This window comes from Vigna angularis, chromosome 5 (assembly GCF_016808095.1).
Source record: "Vigna angularis cultivar LongXiaoDou No.4 chromosome 5, ASM1680809v1, whole genome shotgun sequence".
In the NCBI taxonomy this organism is placed as follows: domain Eukaryota; kingdom Viridiplantae; phylum Streptophyta; class Magnoliopsida; order Fabales; family Fabaceae; genus Vigna; species Vigna angularis.
The window spans coordinates 2,306,040-2,326,443 of record NC_068974.1 but is presented as its reverse complement, the minus strand read 5'-3'; the positions used below and the strand labels follow the sequence as shown (position 1 = coordinate 2,326,443).

The window sequence follows — 20,404 nt, the reverse complement described above, 5'->3', positions numbered from 1 at the left end:
TAGTGGAGAACAAGTGGCATCAGGAGAATGGACGTTCGTCCTGCATGGGAAGGGAAATCACCCTCTGCATGCGCTGACGCCATCTGTCACGTTAGAAGTTTCTAAAATCTGTAGTGGGAACCAGGTGGCAGTACGGGAGTGCATGTCCGTTTGACGTGGGGGAGAAGAATGGTTTCTCTGAAAACACTTCCCATCATTCCCTGCATTCACCTTCTTCCTCACGAAACTCTTGCTTTTATTCTTCTCCAACTTCTCTCTAAAACTCCTTCATCTTCTCTCTAAGATAACTCATCATCATCTCCTCCGATTCCATTTCAGAAACCGTAGGACCATTCGCGACGTCGTAAGCTTTCACTGGAACCGAACGCTTTAGAGTTCTGTGACCGGTAAGTTCTCAAACTCTAAACACCTTTTTCTGAGTTGCATGCGAACCCTGGTACAGCTGTATGTTAGAGTATAAGCTAAGTTCGTCTACGTTTCTTGTGGTTAGATTTAGTGAAACACTTGAGAAGCACGTTGAGGGTAGGAAACTGTAATTGGGCAAGTTAAAAAGCATTCGCTTAGGGCGTTCACTGCTGAACCAGGTAAGGGAAGCTTTAGTAATTTAATTGATACTTGTATGATGTGTGTGAAAGCATGAAGTGTACTGGATGTATGAAATGCACGATGTTTAACTGTGATTGAATGAACCCTGTTGTACTAGTTGTGTATGAGTGATATTGTATGAACTGTATGTTGAGAATGAAACGTATGAATTGGAAAATGGAAAATTTCTGTAAGGTATGTATGATAATATGAATTCTGTAATGTATGAGATCTATGGTGGAGATAAATTATAAGATATGAATCGTATGAAAAATGTGAAGTTATTGTAGATGAAAAATCTGGAAGATATAATAGTCCTTACTTTGATAACGCACGCTCGTCATCGAACGGTCGTCTACCGTTCGGTTTTCCCTGAAAATGATTTAGAATAAGAGTTTTTTTTCATTTGGAAAGGATTCTGCTTAAGAACGAGCGTCCTCTTGTGAAAGTCTAGGTTTGAGCGTTCGGGTCATCCTAGTGGTATCCAACGATTGTAAATAATTGAGGTCAGATTAGTAACGCTCGGTCTTATAATCCGGCGTTCGTTCTAGATAGTGCTTAGTCATCTACTGAGCGTTCGTCCTAAGTGGCGCTCGGTCTTAGACCGAACGCTCGTCCAAAAAGGGTAAATGATCAGTAGCGCTCGGTCCTATACCGAACGCTCGTTCTTTCCGTAAATTGCAACGAGCGATAATAGCGTTCGTCCTGAATTTTAAATAGCGTTCGTCCATAAAGTAATTAGCGTTCGTCCAAACAGTAAATTTATATCCGCTACCGCGCTCGGTCATTGACTGGCGGGTAGTAACTTTTATAAATTCGTATCCGTTTTAATATCTAAAAGTCTTATGATGTCTTTATTCATTTAGATTTAATCTAATGTCCTTGAAATTTAAGTTATTCTAAGTATCAGTTGAATCGTTCTAGAATCAGTCATTTAACTGATTCAAGTGGTCATGACGTCCGTCATTGGAAGGACGTTCGTTTTCCTTCTGTCAGAAACGAGTCTCTCTCTCTGTACCATATTAACGTTCGTCCTCATTATGAAGGGGGCTGAACGCTCGTCTTTTTATGAAAGTGGAACTAAGAATGAAAATGTGATTTAAAGGGAATTATGAAAGGTGTGAATCATGTATGAGATGAAACTGTGATTTTGGAATTTTAACGAGCGTTCCAAGGAGGAACGTCTCTCTGATTTGAATGTGATAAGTTGTATAGTATGACCATGGTAAAACTGCTGATGGCTGTTCATCCTGATATTCCGTGAGTGCTCGTCCTCACGTAGAGGGGAGTAGGTCATGTGTGGGAATGGCAGGAGGTCCTAGTCCTATTGAGTACTTTGGACTGATAGGGCTAACCTCGGGTGGCAGCTGATGAGTGTTTCCAGTTACCACACCACCCGAGTGCACGAACGCCTGTAGTTACATGGATTCATACAGTCCGGACGGTCGGTCTTATGAGAGTTGGGATGATTTATTTTATGCTTTGATGTATTGTTATATGTCTTGTATGTTAATTGCATATGTTAAATTTTTATATGGGTTGTATGAATTAAATTACTTAAGCTTACCCTGTGTTGTTTTCCTTGTGTTGTCGTTCGTCCATGAACGTTCGTCTTGTCTACGCGATGACCATCCGTGTGGATGTGAGCAGACGGAGAGGCGTTGCTTGAGGAAACACTGGAAGAAGAAAATTTGGAGGACGCCAATCTGGTTGAAGTAGAGGTTAAAGCCGAGCCCTAGAGCGCTCGATAGTTGTAGCTTTTATGTTCTGCTAGATTTTGGACGTTCGGTTAAAGTTTGTAAAACCGTTCGTCTTTAAACTTTGAAATACTGCTGTATGGTATTTTTACCTTTGTACGTAAGAACGTTCGGTTTTGGAGTTTTTGTGTTTAGTATAAAACTGCATGTTTTAACTGTTAATTGTAATTAATTCTAATTTATGATAATTACTATATTTTGGGATGTTACAAGCCCAGGAAAATCGACCATCAATAATGGTTGAAAAGTACCAAAATGTAAAAGATACTGTGAGTAAATAGAATTTATTGGGTGCTCAGAAACTTTACTACAGTATGTGAAAAAAAGAGTAAAATACCAGTCTGTATTTGACAAGTGTGTATTTCAGTATCGATACACACGATGAAGACAAATTGTATACAGTTTTTTGATCAAATCAATCTCTTTCTGTGCATTTTTTTATCAAGAAATTTTCTGCATTTAAGAAGATTATTGGTTTGACAAAGACAGGTTAAAAAAAAGTAGGGTTTGGTAACAGAGGTGCTTAGATTCCTGAGGATAGAACCATGATCAAGTCAATTTTGAGAAAGTTACCTGGGACTGAGTGAATGGTTAAGTTTTATTTGTCGAACCTTCAAATGTTTATTACAAAAAATTAAAAATACTATTTATGTAATATAATAAAGTTTGTATAATAATTTTTCATTTTTTTCTGTACAATATTTGTTTAAAGTTATAGTGATAGAGAAGATAAACAAATAAAATAATATTATGCAAACATGTTAATTTTTTTGTAAACTAAATATGATTTCTTTTAAAAATATTATAAATTAAATTGTAAGAGTTTCTTTTATTAAAATCTAAATAATAACCGTAGACTAAAATTATCTTAACTTTTTTAAGGTAAAAAAAACGCTTGCACATGCAAACATTAATTGATGAAGATAATGGTTTTCGCACTTCAAAGTATTGAAAGATATAACATACCTATTAAAAAATGTATAAACATAAATAATAATTAAGAATGTTAATTGTAAGGACTAAAAAATAATTAAGAGTGACTAATATATTAAAAGAGATAATTAATTATTTTATTACTATCATAATATAAATAAAATTTTCTATTAATTGAGTTTTATTTATAAGAATTATTATCTTTCTAAAAAATATTTCAAATCTTCCTTTCTCATATATTTCACTATCATAATTACTAGTGGATTTACAACGGAAAGATATAATCAATTAGAATTTCAAACAGAGGAAGTTTACTTTGACTCTATTTTTGAGTTAGTATAGTGTTTTGAGTCACACATGGTTCTAGGATCCATGCTTGTGACTCAAAATAACTCAAAGTGGATCTTTGTGCAATAGAGATCGTAATGATATGCTTAAATATGTGATATGATGTCTGTGTAGGTAATTAAAGCATCTTGTGAGAAATATAATTTTAGGAGCAATTTTGAGTCAGGAGTGTTTTCTACATCAAGTGAGAGAAGCTAATATTATTTTTATGCAATTTGATTTATATTGTCTAAATTAAATGTATGATAATCTAGGATTGAATTGTTGATTTGGTGGATGTGTGGGCTATTGTTGAATGATAATCTTTGATTTCATTAGTGAATTGTTATGATTGTATTTGTTATTTTTGCTTGATGTGTGTGTTTTTTATTTGGATAAGTAATCTGTGTTTGAATGTTTAAATTGATCTCTGAGTTGTGAAATTGGGATTGAATATGTTGGATGGTGTCCTTGACTTCTAATGAGTTATTTTAAAAGAATTGACATTGTTTTTTACTTGAATAAAGGATGAGAACACTCCCTAGATCCCTCTATTATGCATATTTGTGTGTACGGGTTATGTAGACTCGTTATGCAAACCAAATTTCCATTGAGCAAGTGTTAAATTCGAGTCTGGCAAAGAGGCAAAAGAGAATTGGTCATTGGGCGAGTTTGCTTGTTAGACGCATTTATCTGTGTTAAGAAATTGACTTGAAGCCTAACTCAACCCCACAAAAACTGCCTTTGTAAGGTGAGGTTTGCACCCTACTTATATACTATAAATTGGTCTTATCTCTAGTCAATGTGGAGCTTTCAACACATCTCCCTCATGCTGAGGTATATACATCTCGAGCGTGAGACTAAACATTAATGGGTGGTTGGGTAGTGGTCCAATAGCAGGTGAAACAATATGTCCACACAAATCTTGCTACGATAGGCTCTAACCTAACTCTGATACCATGTTAAGAAGTTGACTTTAAGCTTAACTCAACCCTACAAAATTGGCTTTGTAAGGTGAGGTTTGCACCCCACTTATATACTATAAATTGACTTCTCTTTAGTCGATGTGAAACTTCCAACAATCTATTTTTTTTTTCGAATGCTTAACTTATTGAATGAGACACATAATCATTGAGCAAGTGCTTTCCCAGGGTAGCTTGCTAGGCGAGGAAGTGAACTTGTTGAGTAAGTCTATTAATTTTGATAACTTATGTGTAAGTTGAATTTGGAGAAATCTTTGTGGAATTATTATACTATGGAATAATGATGATTAAGAGGATGAGAACAAGATAAAGCAATGAAATGATTTGATTATGAAGTTTGTGATTGTTGTATGATTATGGTGTTCCTATGGAGGAATGTTATAATACTTATCATGGTGTTATGCATTGAGTAGATAATCCATTATTTAAATAATCATAACTCTACTAAACTCACAAACTCATATAGAAAATGAAGTTTAGGTGGTCAAAGTCAAAGGAAGTTTTTACCCTTGGTTGGGTTTACAAGGGTAAATGATCATTTTATTTTGTGATGCTATAAGTGAATTAATACTATCAATTATGATTGAGATTTGATAAATTTGGGATGATTGTGATACTTTATTCATGATGTGCCATGAGTGTTCAATTCAATACAGAAATTCAAAATTGATTCTAAAATAGGTTATGTTAGAATTATTAAATATAACTGATTAATAATAATAATAATACATGTGGCATGTAAAATGTGTGAATTGATGTTTCTATTTAATCTTTGTGATATTATAATATATGATGGTATAAATTACTATAAGTTTACCCTATTTTTTTATGTTTGGTTGTAATTGATCTCTTTGTGATGTTGCATATTACAAGTGAGCACATGATAGTGCACGAAAAAGGATTGTGAAGCAGTGACTGCATGATGGTCAGATAGAGTATTATTGATGCATAAGTATATAGTTTTATGTTGTATAGATCCTCTATTTGTTGAAAAACCTTATATATTCTAAAAATTTAAGATTCATGGAGGATTGTAAATATATATTATATTTATGTGATGATCTATTGCTTATATACCTACCTTGTAATATTTCAGTTAGTAGTATAAATCTACTAAGTTAGGATGTTAAATTAATAATATTTCATCACATAATCTATTTCTCCTTCTAAACTTACATCATTAAGACAATTGAGTACAATCTTGTGAATCAATTGTTCAAAATTTTTTGTTGGCAAAAACATTTTAAATAGATTTATCAGATTTTTACATGAATACAACTTTTCAATCTCTATAGCACCCTTTCAATTGAACAATACATTATTATCTTTATATATGGTTATTGATTCCATTTTTCTTGAGGACAAACCATAAATTTGTCACACATGTTGAATTATAGACCTTAATCAAACATAAGGTAAAAATATCTACAAATTGACTAGAAAATAATCTTAGTATAATTTATAAGATAACTATTATAAAAATTAATAAATTTATTTACAGCGTTTTTTAATATATTTTTTAATATTAGTCATGCATGGATTATTCATTATTATATAAGAGAGATGTTCTTAATGTTCTTGAACTTTAATTTTTTTTTTCTGGCATTGCATGCCCTTGGTCCTCGGTTTTAAGAAATTAGGATGAATAAATATCTTGGAATTGAATGGAATGCTCCATCATTTGATTAGCTCATTCATATAATCTATTTTATTCTATTCTCATGTTATCTACATTTGATACACAAACATTTAAGAATAAACTTCTAATTAAATATAAAATGAAAACTAGCTAGCACACAAGAAAAGCTAAACAAGCACGGTAAGATTATTACTATTTATTTTTGCAAAAAAAAAAGTGACAAATTCTCACTTTTTAATTTTAAAGAAGAATATTCATGTTCATTTTTTCTGCTTGTCTTTGGGTAATCCAGGACCCAAATAAAATAGAATTGTCATTCAATGTTTTAAAAGAACAAAGCAAAGAATCATCACTGTTGTATAATGCAGACAAATATGACTATTTCACCGAATCAAATGTACCCTTATTTTTATTTAGATTTTCAAAGATTTTTATTCGTTAATTCAGTATCATATTCTTCAAATTTTACCACAATAAGAAAAACATGTAACTCCAAAAATAAATCACCTTTTAACTTACATCTCTTTTGTTCATCTTTAATTCTTCAATAAATTAACTTAAATTTCGCAATTCATGAAGATAAATTTTGAAGAATTAAGTTGATGTGATCAATCTCCTTAGATATTTAATACATTAATTTACTCACATATATAGTACAATGACTTGGGATCTCATCAAAAGTCATAAGATCTAGATTCTGATTATAAATTAAAAGTACCATAGATCTTCATCAAACAAAAAGTATCCAAACTTTGATTAAATTTCAAATTATTATAAATGTATAAATGATGCCCTAACATTAGTTAAGTAATTATATATATATATATATATATATATATATATATATATATATATATATATATATATATATATATATATATATATATATATATAACATATTGGAAAAATATTTTTCTTCATCGAATTTGATAAGATAATATTATTAAAGTGAGTGATCATATTTGAAATATTTCCATCTTATAATAGTCATGATATATTTATAATTATAAAGTAATTTACGGCAAATTTTACATTGAAATATTTTTACATTTAAAAGAGAAAAGCTATCAAATAAAAAATGAAAAGCATATTAGTGTCATCCCACGTGTTAGAATGATTTATTTATTTATTTAATTTAATGAATGATGATATTTTGATTCCGTTTAATAGCATGTTGTAAGAGAGAATATTAGTAAGTAGTAAAAGTGTAGTAATGTAACTATAATTATAAAACTATAGTCTTATAAGATAACGTGATTTAAAAGCAAGAATCTTAGGTTGTTGTCGTTAAATGTGACATTACATTTTGTTTGTTTGTGATGAAACGAGAAGAGTAAAATTAGAAGGAAGAAAAATGAGTGAACACGGTTCTCCTCTATCATTTCTTTTTCGATGAAATGGATAACAAAATTCTCTAATTTTATTGGTCACATATAAAAACTTAGCTTCCTTTTATATGCCTCTCCTAATAACCCTATATTTTATGAAAAAGTTTAAAGTTATATATATTTATTTATTTATAAAGATCATATGTGTAAAGACAATATAAAGTATAAGTTTAACAATAATTGATATTACCGATGATCGTAATTCATCGGTAATGTATCAAATCCGTCGGTAATTGTTGTTTATCGATGACTTACTGACGGTCAAAATACCGTCGGTAAAAACGTTGTCGGTAACCTTTACCGACAGATATTTCAGCCGTCGGTAATTACCGAAGGCTTTTGTTCTTCGGTAAAGTCGTCGGTAATTACCGAAGGCTTATGGCCTTCGGTAAATCTGTCGGTAATTACCGCGATCTGGTTCATCTTCTTCTTCTTCTTTCCTCCCTCTGTGTCATTTTTTTTTTTCGTTTTCATGAACTCCGCCACCAGAAAAGCATCACGCCAGTAACAAACTAATTTCCAAAGAATCAAACAACCAATTTATTTTCAATAGTTAAAATCATAGGGAATCATGAAGAGTTTCTCTGCAATTCTCAGATTTGTAAGAGAAATGTTCCTAATCGCAAAAATGTGGTGGAGAGCAGCGATGGTGGAGAGCAGCGGTGGTGGAGAGCAGTGGTGGTGGAGAGCGGTGGTGGAAAGCAGCGATGGTGGAGGGCAGCGATGGTGGAGGGCAGCGATGGTGGAGAGCAGCGATGGTGGAGGGCAGCAGCGGTGGAGGGCAGCGGCGGTGGAGGGCAGCGGCGGTGGAGGGCAGCGGCGGTGGAGAGCAGTGACGGTGGAGAGTAGTGGCGGTGGAGAACAACGATAGGAAGAAGTATTACACTGAGATGGAGAGAAATGAGAGAAGAAATGAGTGTTTGCCACATATATTGGCACTGGATGCGAAGCTGGTGCCGAAAAATTTTCGTTTTTTTACCGACAGTCAGAAGCCTTCGGTAAATCTGTCGGTAATGTCGTCAAGCGAAATAATGGACGGAAAAATTCCCGCTCTTTTTACTGACGGCCAAAAGCCTTCGATAAATCCGTCGGTAATGTGCATGTCACTTACCGACGGCCTTACCGAAGACTTTTGACCGTCGATAGAAAAGATTAAAAATACCGACGATAATTTCGTCGAAAATTAAAATATATCGACGTATATTTATCCGTCGGTAAAAATCCGTCGATAATATTAATATTTTTTGTAGTGTAAGGTTATATATAAAAATATCATAAGGGTAAGAAAATATAAAATAAAGAATGAAAATCCTAAAAACAATGACAATATAAAACAAGACATTTTGTGTATAAATAATTTGTTTGTAACTTGTCTATAATTACCAATATCATCAAAACCAAATACTTTCAGAAATCGTTAGCTCCCATCATTTTAGATTTTGTGTTCTTAGAACTTTTTCCCAAAATTAGAGAAGTATTTACTTTCTGCCAAAAAGCATGATTCAGAAAAGAAAACATGTCACTACAAACTTATGTTAACAATAATATCTTTATTCAACTCATGTCACATGCACCCACAAAAAGTAAGACACAACAAGAAATTAAATTCGAAAATTCGAGTAAATAAAAAGTCTGACCTATACTAGTATTATAATAGGTTAGCAATGGTCTAATATTTAATCATATCTTAAAAATATTATTCAAGAAAAAACTAAACTATCACTTCATAAGGTTAGAAAGAATAATAATAATAATAATAATAATAATAATAATAAAAACTTGGAAGAGGAAAGAGAAAGTTTGCATTTCTAAAGAAAAAAAAACATTATTCTTACATACAAGGGTTAACTTTAATTCAACTATATGTTTATTTTGTTTAACTAAAGCAATATGAATAACCAATATATTGCATGTTAAACATACAAGTAAGTTAATTATCTTAACAAGTTAAATCAATTATAGTGTGTATTAAGGTAATACTAATTTCTTATGAGGTGCATGTACTTAAAAATGAATATTATTGAATAAATTTCACTCCAACGAACAGATGTTTTTTAGATTTATTGAATATGTTACAATTATTTTGAGATAATTTAGCATAATGTGTATTTGAATTTTAATGGTAGATTTATAATGATTTTTTTTTAGTATACAACTTTTTCTTGAAGTAGTTTAACATAGTACATATGTATTTGTTACTATTGAACGTATTTTGCATTTACACACTATGATTGTTGGTGGGTGTGTTTTTCCATTATAATTCATGAAATTTTTTTCTGAATCCAGTGGGAGTAATCTTTTAGATTAAAATGATTTTCTTATTTATTTTTTATTTTCTATCTTTTTAATTTATATTTTTGTATAAATAAAACATAGAATGAATGAATATTGATCCTATCCTATGTACCAAACCAAACTCAACTCCGTTCACATATTTGTCTAACAAAAAGTCTGACCAAAACCAAAGTGTAGTCCCTTCAATATAATGACTCCCACGTGGGTGTTGTCATGAACCAGATCGGCACGTGCAGCTTCCTCCCCAAAAGAAACAATTAACTTTTAGGTCAAATAACAACCTTTTTGCGTTAATTATTTTTTTATTTACTTTGATTATCAATTAACAGAAGAACCAATATTTTTAATCATTTTAAAAAATTAAATATATTTTTATCTTTAAAGTAAATAAACAATTAGAATTAGATATGTTTTTAGTGACTAAACTTATATACAAAATTAAAATTAGTTTATGTTTCAATCTTGATATATTTTAATTTTAAATTTTAAAAATAAATAAATATAATTATATTAATTTAATGACATTAATTCTTTTTTATTTTATTGAATGACATTTTAAACTAATATTTGGGATCACGTCAAACAATATAAATAATGCAAATTTAAACCTAAAATATATTTAACATGTTAAAGAAATTTAATACAATTAAATTAAGATAATTATACACATTATTTTTAAAATTTTGAAAAAGAAATATATCAAAAGTTAAGACAGCAACTACTTTTAATTTATGTCTAGGTTTAGAACTAAACATTAAAAAATTGTATTTTATCTTAAACTGAATTATAAAATATTTAATATATAAATTTTATTAAAATAATAGTGTTATTTTTATATCAAACAAAATTTCTTAATAAACTGTAAAAAATTTATTTATTATTTGTTAAAAATAATATTTTAATATTGTAACAACATAATTTATAGCTCACTTTTTAAACAATCCTTTATAATAATTTAAAAATGGGAAATATATTTAATTCCTTTTAAAGTATATAGTGTTGGAAATTTAAATATGATTTTAAATCATTTAAAAATGGAAAATTCATTCAATTCCTTTTAAAGTATATATTAGTGTTAGAAATTTAAATATGATTTTAAGTCTTACGTTACAAAAAATAAAAAAGATAAAATATTATATTAAAATAAAATATTTATAAGCACATTATCTTACGAAATTGAGAGTAATATTAATCCATTATACAGTTAAATTTAAGTATTTATAAATTTACAATAATACAATTATATATTTTATAATATTATAACTCTTACTGTTCTTAAATTTCAATTAATATTTATTTATTAGTGACAATGTTGCGTTGCTAAAAATTAAAAACTTGATTCAACTTTTATCAATAAATGAATATATGAACTGGAAAAGAGTTAAAAATTACCATATTTATCTGAAAAAGAAAGCATGAAAGAGATTAAAATAGTTCCGTAAAGGAAAGATATCTATAAAGTAAAATACAGCTACTTTACAGCATAAAATAAAAATATATTAAGTGTATCTATTTAAATTTTTAACTTAAGATTTTAACATATATAAGTATTTTCTTTTTCAAAATGTTAAAGTATTTACTTTTTTAGGATACCCCTGGTTGATCCGATTTCAAAAATAGCCACAGAAGAGATTCAATTTTTTTACTAATTTAAAAAAGCAAAAAAATGTTCATTTTTGGAAAAATAGATCAGATAACCCAAAGAAAAAAAGATTAAATATGTTATTTCATTATTTATTTCTTAAAGAAAATGCAGAAGTTAAAATAGCGAGGAAAAATTAAAAAAAAAGGTGGTGAAAATATAATACCTTAAAATTGAATTGTGCTGCAAAGAGAAGCAATAAATAAGCAGAGTTTTTGAGTGGTGGTGTTCACTCACACCCACGATTCAGCCTATATAAGCACCAATCTCCTCATGGAGGCTCCCCAAACATCAACCCTTCACACCATTCTCCAAAGCCCTTTCAAAATTTTCTCATCACTTTCTTCTCTTCACCATTCAATCAGCCATGGCTGATGCCAGAACCAGCAGCAGCAGCAAGAGCAATTCCCTCATCCACCATCCCTCAAACCACAAGGGTGGTTGGAATGCTGCCATCTTCATCATATGTGAGTCTCTCATCCCCCATTTTCCCTTTCTCATTCCAGCTCTTCACACTCTCTCTCACACACACACATTAACACAAACACCTTGCACATACTTCACATCAAATCTCGATTTTCCAAAACTCAACCATCTTTGCTCAGTTCCAACTCCATCAAACTCTGAAAACAAGAGAAACGAATCCAAACACACATTAACATATTCACTCACTCACACACACACACACACACACACACACAAACACTCTTTCTCTTTTATCATCATCATCATCACGAGTTTGATCTTGATTTCGTTACTTGACCTATGTTTTGGGTATAGTTGTGGAGTTTGCTGAGAGATTTGCGTACCAAGGATTGGCGAGTAACCTTATCCAGTACCTGACGAATGTTCTGAACGAACCCATCACGCAAGCAGCGAAAGATGTGAACACATGGGTGGGAGCTTCCTCCCTCTTCCCTTTGCTTGGAGGTTTCATAGCTGATTCCTATCTGGGTCGCTTCAACACCATTCTCTTGTCGTCGCTCATCTATCTTGTGGTAAGTAAAAAAAAAATTCACCCCTTTTTCATCATTTGCTTGCTTTAATCTTTTCACTGTTGCAACAAGTTCAATTGCTTTGGGTAAAACATTGTCATGTCTCTCTTCTTCCCTGCTTGATTCTTGCCAAATGGGTGGAATCTAATTTATGTGCTCACGATGCAACAACTTTGTCTTTTTGCAACTTCACTCACTTACGTCTATGGTCCCACATCGTTCAGGAACCATAATAAATATCACCTCAATTTTTTACTATTTCTTTTTTTCGTTCAGCAGAATCTCGTAAACGCGTTATTTTATCCAGTGCTCTCAAATAAATTTCATGTTTTATTTGTGTATATATAATTGTAAATAATTATTTTCTTTTTATTTTTTATTTTTAAATTTACATATTAAAATTATGATTTTTTTTGTTTATTGCTTATATATGTCACTCGAATCTAGAAATGGATTTACAACACTGTCACAATAAAGATATTTTGGTCAAAGATTTGTTGTGTTACTAAAATTTGTCTATGATAGTAGTACTTTTTTTTTAAAAGGAAAAACGTATATTAATTTAAAGATTTATATTTTATACAAGTACATTCAATTCCTTTTATAAAGTCAATTTTATAAGGAATATTTTGGTATAGGAATTTCTGTAGTTAAATATTTTTTTAAAGAACCGTGCTTTGCTTCTAAAATTAATTAAATGAAACAAAATAATATTTATTGATTCCTTAACTATTACTTTAAGGACACTGAATTTTTTTTTTCCTTGTTCTCTGCATTGGATGTTGTTGCATATATTTGTTTCTTAATACAAAAATTAAAATGATAAAGATTCATTTTATTTTAATTAAAAAATGGTATAACACTATCTATAGTGTTGTTTTCTTTTGGTTTGGACTATGTTTTTTCTTATACAATTTTTGAATGTGACCTCAAAAAAATTAATTTGTTTATGCGAATAGAATACCCAAAATGTCTCTAACATTGCTTTAATTATGATTATTTAGTAATTTTAGAAAATAAATTAAACTATTTAATATATGGCCTAAATGTTTTTCTTTTCTTACAAATACGTGGCATCTTAAACATTTTAAGCATAAAAGGATATTTCTATTATAGATTATAAATTTATGACTCAGAATCTTATAGTATCTCTTAATTACATTATCTGATATGATCTACGTATTAAGTAAGATTTTAGTTGTAAAAATAAAAAATAACATATTTCTGCTTTAAAGTAGTGGCTTATCTAATACAATATTAATTAAAGTGATGTGTGATAATGGAATTTACGAAAAAGAAATTAATACTTTATTTATTCACTCTTGTAATGGAAATGATACAAAAATAATCTTTTTAATTGTTATCACTTTTAAGGGTTTTTTTTATCATATAAGATCTTAATTTAAATTTTATGACTTTTATTAATTAATGTTTTATTTGATTGGTGATAGAAATTTATATTTCTAAAAAATATTTTATTTTTTAATTTTAAGATTGAAGATCTTAAATATTAATTTATACTAGTGTATATTAATAAGAAAGTTTCATAAAATTGGAATTTAAACTTCTAGTTTTAGAGTTATAAATTCTTTGTGAAATCTTTTTGTAGCATTCCTAATATGTCATAAAACCACACTGATTTTAATATATTAAAAAAATGTAATATATTTTAAAATATCAAAATTAGCATAAATCAATATATTTTAACTTATAAACATAACAAAGAGACAACCACAACTCAGAGTTCACTAATTAAATATTTTAAGAATATCAAGTTTCGTAGTGCTTTGCATGACCATGCAATTTCTGCAAAGTAATTTAATTAATGCATTAATTAAACCTCAAATAAAATCATTAATTATGTATCGAAAACTTGAAAACATGAGTAACTCAACGTTTCTTTAATTAAAGTTGCAGGGAAAGAAGGAATAATAAATAACATCTGAGAGAAGAAAAGAGTCATTTAATAAATTTATAACCATGGTACAGTAATAATAAATATCACATGACAGCTACTTGTTTCTAAACACAAACATTGCACATTGAACACTGTGATCGAATTTAATATTTCTCTGAAAACCATTCATATAATTTAACAGCCATAAATATATATTTTTAAAATTCTTAGTATTCTAAGTAACAGAGATTCATTCATTTGTTAAATATGAAAACCCAGTTGAACTTAAAAGAAGAACAACACCATTTAGATGAATATAAAAACTAAAAATTGAAACTTAGGAGATACTTGATTCTTGATGTGAGTATGTTTTCTTGGTGAATATAAACACAACTGACTTATGTTAAATTCCAATTGGATTCAAAAATCACAAAGTTCCTTTCCAGTGAATTCTTTTTATTAAAGATTTCATATCAATACATATTTATAATATATAAATAAGTTACAAAAGTGGATTTTATAGAGTTGAATCATATTTAAATTACAATATATATTAAAAGATAATTTGAGTAATTAACAAACTAATAATATAATGGAAATCCATTAACCACATAAATTATTGAAAGGTGGTGAACATTACTTGCAAAACACACTGTTGATGATTAAAGTTTCAGCACTTAATTATTGAGATGTTAATTGCGAGTATTATGTGGGGTATTATTTGTTGTTATGGGAACACACTTTTCCACTTCCATGGAACACTCAAATGCTTGAGCACATCAATTGTGATTCCAATATTCCGTACAAGATTTGCATATTTCCTGTGATTGTCCACATTATACATGTCAGCCATGCATGCACTGTCAATTAGTTTAATGCATAGTTTTAGCCATTGTTGATGGAAGAAGAATATCATATGTTATCCTCACATCATCATCATGTATGTGCTACAGGGCATGATTTTCTTGACCCTTTCAGTGACTGCTCTCAAGCACAAACTTCTATTTTTCCTGGCGCTTTATGTCCTTGCCATCGGGGACGGAGGTCACAAACCCTGTGTTCAAACCTTCGCCGCCGATCAGTTCGACGAGGACACGCCTGAAGAGAGAGACACCAAAAGTTCCTTCTTCAACTGGTGGTATCTAGGAATTGTTGCTGGCTCAACTGCTTCTGTTTTTGTTGTCATATATCTTCAGGTAAATTACTCAAATTCATTTGTTTTTATTGTTTCTGATTGAGTAAAATATATAATATGCTTTTATAAATTTAGAGGGCAAAGTGGATGCTATTTGATCGGGTTATTTTAGAGATTAAAAGGACATTTTAATGATTAATTTGATGTATTAGATTTTTAGCTTGGTTTTTTCATCATTCATGAAAAGAAAAAAAAAAACTAGCATCAATTTGATTATCTAAAATATTGGTAACACCAAATTGTTTTTTTTTTAAGAATAATTCTTGCATTTCTAAATTAAGGGTAATTAGAAATAATGTTATATTATTACTATAATTATCTTAAGCTTTTGCTGATAAAAACATGTTCTATCTTTTATTATCTCGTGGCACTAATTTGATTCCAAAACACGGTAAGTTTCGAAATATTTATAACTGAAAAGAATCATTAGAGAATCAAATTGTTGCTAAAAAGTCTTTAAAAAATCTGTCGAATGACAAAAGTTGGATTTCCTCTATTGCTAATTTGTTGTTTTGTGATTAATTATTTAATTGCATTTGGTAATATAACCACGTTTAGCACATATCTTCTATGTTTCATTATTAGCCAAGTTTTGCATATGACTTTACCTTTTTACTCATTTAATCAATATTTAAGACGTAACACATTAACTTATGTCCATTCCATGGACCATTAGATTTTGACAACACAACTACAGTTAACTTACTTGGGATAAAGTTGTTTTCTTAGTTGTTTTCGAAGTCTAGGATTGAATGTTCCGCATTTGTTTCTTGGGAAAAAACCAAAACCCCTATTGAAGATTAAACTATTCTAAAACATTTGATTATTATTAGTAGTAGTCATTATCCACAAATAAGAAAGTGATTAACTAATCAAAAGATGGCCATGCAATGTACAATATAATATCCTTGTTGACAATGAATAACATTATTTTTCTCTTATAAAAGAATGGTTTGGAAGGTAGGTCATAGGTGGGACTAGTAAAATAAAAGAAGCAATATAAAATTGATTGATTTATTTATTTTATATGTGTGTGAGGCTAAATCAAATGGAATAGTACTATAGTGGATAAACACCCAAAAGAGAATTTATGGATCACACGCATTTCTTTATTAGAATATCAAGTTTCACTAACATGGGAACATATTCCTCACATAAGTCTTTTCCATTTATATGCACCACCCTTGGACAAGTTATAAGTGAAATGCATTGTTCATTGTAAAAAAGGTGGGAAGAGTGCTCCATGACTTTAATATTTTACCAAGAATGTTTGGTTTTATATAGACAAAAATCCTCTCCTTGTGAGTGGATTATGATGGTTTTTTTGGGTTGTATAAAAATACACTGATATTGGTATATTCAATTTTTTTTAATATATTTTAAAATATTAAAATCAGTGTTTATACTTTAAAGATACAACACATGGAAAACACAAAAAAACTTAACAGAGAATCCAAATTCGTGAGTGATGCTTATCTATAATCATAATACATAACCACTTAATCTTCAATTGTAAAATACATATTATGATGTCATGGTATGTTCCTTGATGATGTTTTGATGTATGATTGTGAATGATGATGTTGATGATGTGAATTGGGAATTGATGAAACAGGACAATGTTGGGTGGGGAGTGGGGATGGGAGTGCTGGCAGGGGTGTTGGCTTTGGCATTGGCACTCTTCTTGTTGGGAATCAAAAGGTACAGAAAGGAAGGCCCAGCAGGGAGCCCATTTACCAGGCTGGCCCAAGTCTTTGTGGCCGCTTCACGGAAGTGGCGCGTGCTCTCCACGCACGGTCTCCACAATTTTTGCTATGAGGAGAAGGAGCAAGATGAGCCCCATCATCTCCATGCTCAACCAAAAATCCACACTCTCCTTCATACTCCTCAATATAGGTGGGTGCCACTTCTTCTAACTTGTAGAACTCTCGACATTTTTCTTTCCCATTATTCTATAAAGAAAAAGATGACATTTTTGTTATATGATTAGAAATAACTTTTTTTATACATCCACCTTTAAATCAAAAGGGTTCTTAAATAAGATTTGTGATTTACTAAAGTTCATAGAAAGAATCATTTTTTTTCCTTGAAAACACATGCCCATTTGAAAACAATTAAGTAGCTTCTCCATGTGGACTATGATTAAGTAGAGGTGGAAGGAAAGATGATGAATTTGTGGTGGGAAGAGTGAACTAAGTTTAAAGAAAATGCATTTCATTATGATGATAATTATTGAGAAACTAAGTTGAACTTCTTTTTTGTTAGATGAAGAGAATAAGTTAATGAATCAAAGTAAACAATGTTGCTAAAAAGAATAAGGGGGTTGTCTAGAAATTTCAGCCCCTCTAAATCAAAGAAGCATTTAGGTGTTGATATTTTTTTACAGATCAAATGCTTGAAAATGGAATCCTTTGTCACACGCACATGGTGAATGCTATCATTTTACATGCATACCTCATTTTTCATATCTAAGCCTATTAAGACGGTGTCTCTGTTTCTCTCTTTTTTTTGCATCCTTAACACAAGTACTGCTGTGATGTGAGCACTGCATTTTATAATCACAAATCAAAAAGCATGGAACAATATTAAATTAACCATCACCCATGTTTCAACACAAGACTTTAACATAGACTTGGCCACTACCAAAAAGAAAGAAACATAGACTTTATCATTATTTAATGGATTCTACAAGTATCTTATTAGTTGTACCACTCATAAACGAATTATTCCCATCACTCACTGAAAATCTGATTGGAGTCAACTCTGAAACACGAAAACTCATGGGGGCCACATGGGTTTGGTCTACGGTTGGAGTTGATACCAACAATTGATTGTGGAACTAGGACAATCTTTTTCTTTTTCCCTGTGTTTTTGTTGACACTTTCGATTACCACATGATTGCTGAGACGAAATTGGATGAAACTGAAACAGATTTTTAGACAAGGCAGCGATGATCGATGAAGTTGACTCCAAAAGCAAGACAAGAGATCCTTGGAGATTGTGTTCAGTGACACAGGTTGAGGAAGTGAAGCTTGTTCTTCGTTTGATTCCAATATGGATAAGCTGTTTGATGTTCACAGTTGTGCAAGCTCAAGTGCACACATACTTCATCAAGCAAGGTGCCACAATGGAACGTTCCATAGGGCCACATTTTCAGATCCCTCCAGCATCACTCCAAGGCCTTGTTGGAGTCACAATCCTCTTTGCAGTGCCATTCTACGACCGTGTCTTTGTGCCACTGGCAAGAAAGTTCACAGGGAAAGCCACCGGGATAACAGTGCTGCAGAGAATTGGGGTTGGACTTTTTCTGTCAATTCTCAACATGGTTGTGTCAGCACTTGTGGAGGCCAAAAGGGTTGCTGTTGCAAAGGAGCATGGCCTAGTTGATGACCCCAAAGCAGTTTTACCAATCAGCATATGGTGGCTGCTTCCTCAGTACACGATCACTGGAATCTCTGATGCATTTACAATTGTCGGGCTGCAAGAGTTGTTCTATGACCAAATGCCGGAGGCTTTGAGGAGTTTGGGAGCTGCAGCATACATAAGCACTGTTGGGGTTGGTAGTTTTCTTGGAAACATTGTCATAGTTGTTGTTGAGGCTATCACATCAAGGCATGGTGAGAAGTGGCTTGGTAACAATCTCAATAGGGCACATCTTGATAACTTTTACTGGGTTTTGGCAGCGTTGAGTGCTGTTAACATGTGTCTTTATGTCTGGATTTCCATGGTTTATGTGTACAAAAAAGTTCATGAGGATCATTACACAAGTGATCATCAGGGTTCTGGCCACAAATATAGTAGACCCGGAGTCTGAGAGTTAGAACACAAATGTTTGGCTTTTGCCAAGCACACCAACTCCAAGATCAAAGATAACTCTAGATTACAATTCTAGTTCCAATAAATACTAGTTTATCTTGAATTTCAATGAGAGGATTTAGTTTATGATCATCTTCTATATATTTTTAGATAGAGGGGGTAATTTAGTTAAATCTAGTTATATTTATTTCAAGTTATAAATGTTTAAAGCATTGTATAAAATCATGAGTTAATGTATAATTTAATTCTGAAAATGGCCCTTTGTCACTGTCTAAGTGGACAACTTGGTAGGATTAATTTGTAACAAATAAATTTGTATGGACTTGTGTCTTCAACAACTCTTGAGAAAATATCTTAAAATGAAAACATATTGACATATACCACAGTAATGATTTTGAATGAAGTATGTTGCAGAATTTAATAAAAAAAAATGGTCATGTTATTGTAATATTATTTATTCTCATAAAACTTACTATGAAAAATAATAATCAAACAAATATATAAAGTGATGTAATTTAAATGAAACACATTATAATTAATGAATCTCAGCAACGTCTTATCTTTTCTTAAGAGTCAACTCATAAGGTGAAGAAAAACATATATCTACGTACCAAAACTTAACATCAAACCAAAGTATGCTGCTCATTATTCTTCAAAGGAATACATTCTGACACCACATATTTTATCAATCTCTAAAAGATCAAATAAAAACTATAATAAAATACAAATATATATATATATATATATTCTAATTTCTATTTATAAATTTTTAAGTATTTATCCATTCAAAGTTTATCCTAAACCAAACCAAATGTTTCCACAATCAATATTGACTTTTAATGAGTTTTTATTAGACAAATACAGTAAACACGTTTTTCATGTAATTTTCCTAAAACCTTATTATTCATAGTTCTCGTCACAACTTTTTATTTACCATGTCATATAAATTTTC

At 30.6% G+C, this 20,404-nt stretch overlaps 1 protein-coding gene and 1 long non-coding RNA gene across 2 annotated transcripts; both read left to right on the top strand.

Moving 5' to 3' along the window:
- Positions 1-317: 317 nt before the first annotated feature.
- Positions 318-2,366, top strand: LOC128196455 (uncharacterized). The gene is made up of 3 exons (XR_008248759.1): positions 318-386; positions 491-584; positions 2,236-2,366. It is a non-coding gene; the product is annotated as an uncharacterized LOC128196455 (long non-coding RNA).
- Positions 2,367-11,762: 9,396 nt separating this feature from the next.
- LOC108340603 (protein NRT1/ PTR FAMILY 5.4) lies at positions 11,763-19,584 on the top strand. Its single transcript, XM_017578093.2, has 5 exons — positions 11,763-12,016; positions 12,330-12,547; positions 15,395-15,637; positions 17,252-17,532; positions 18,568-19,584. The coding sequence occupies exons 1-5, from the start codon at positions 11,917-11,919 to the stop codon at positions 19,448-19,450; spliced, it is 1,725 nt and encodes a 574-aa protein (XP_017433582.1). The 5' UTR covers positions 11,763-11,916; the 3' UTR covers positions 19,451-19,584.
- The last annotated feature ends 820 nt before the right edge of the window (positions 19,585-20,404 follow it).

Excerpts from the sequence above, each read along its gene's own strand:
- LOC108340603 (XM_017578093.2), top strand. The coding sequence starts at position 11,917 with ATGGCTGATGCCAGAACCAGCAGCAGCAGCAAGAGCAATTCCCTCATC. Across the intron at positions 12,017-12,329 it reads TGCTGCCATCTTCATCATAT|TTGTGGAGTTTGCTGAGAGA; the intron begins GTGAGTCTCTCA and ends TTTTGGGTATAG. Across the intron at positions 15,638-17,251 it reads TTGTTGTCATATATCTTCAG|GACAATGTTGGGTGGGGAGT; the intron begins GTAAATTACTCA and ends TTGATGAAACAG.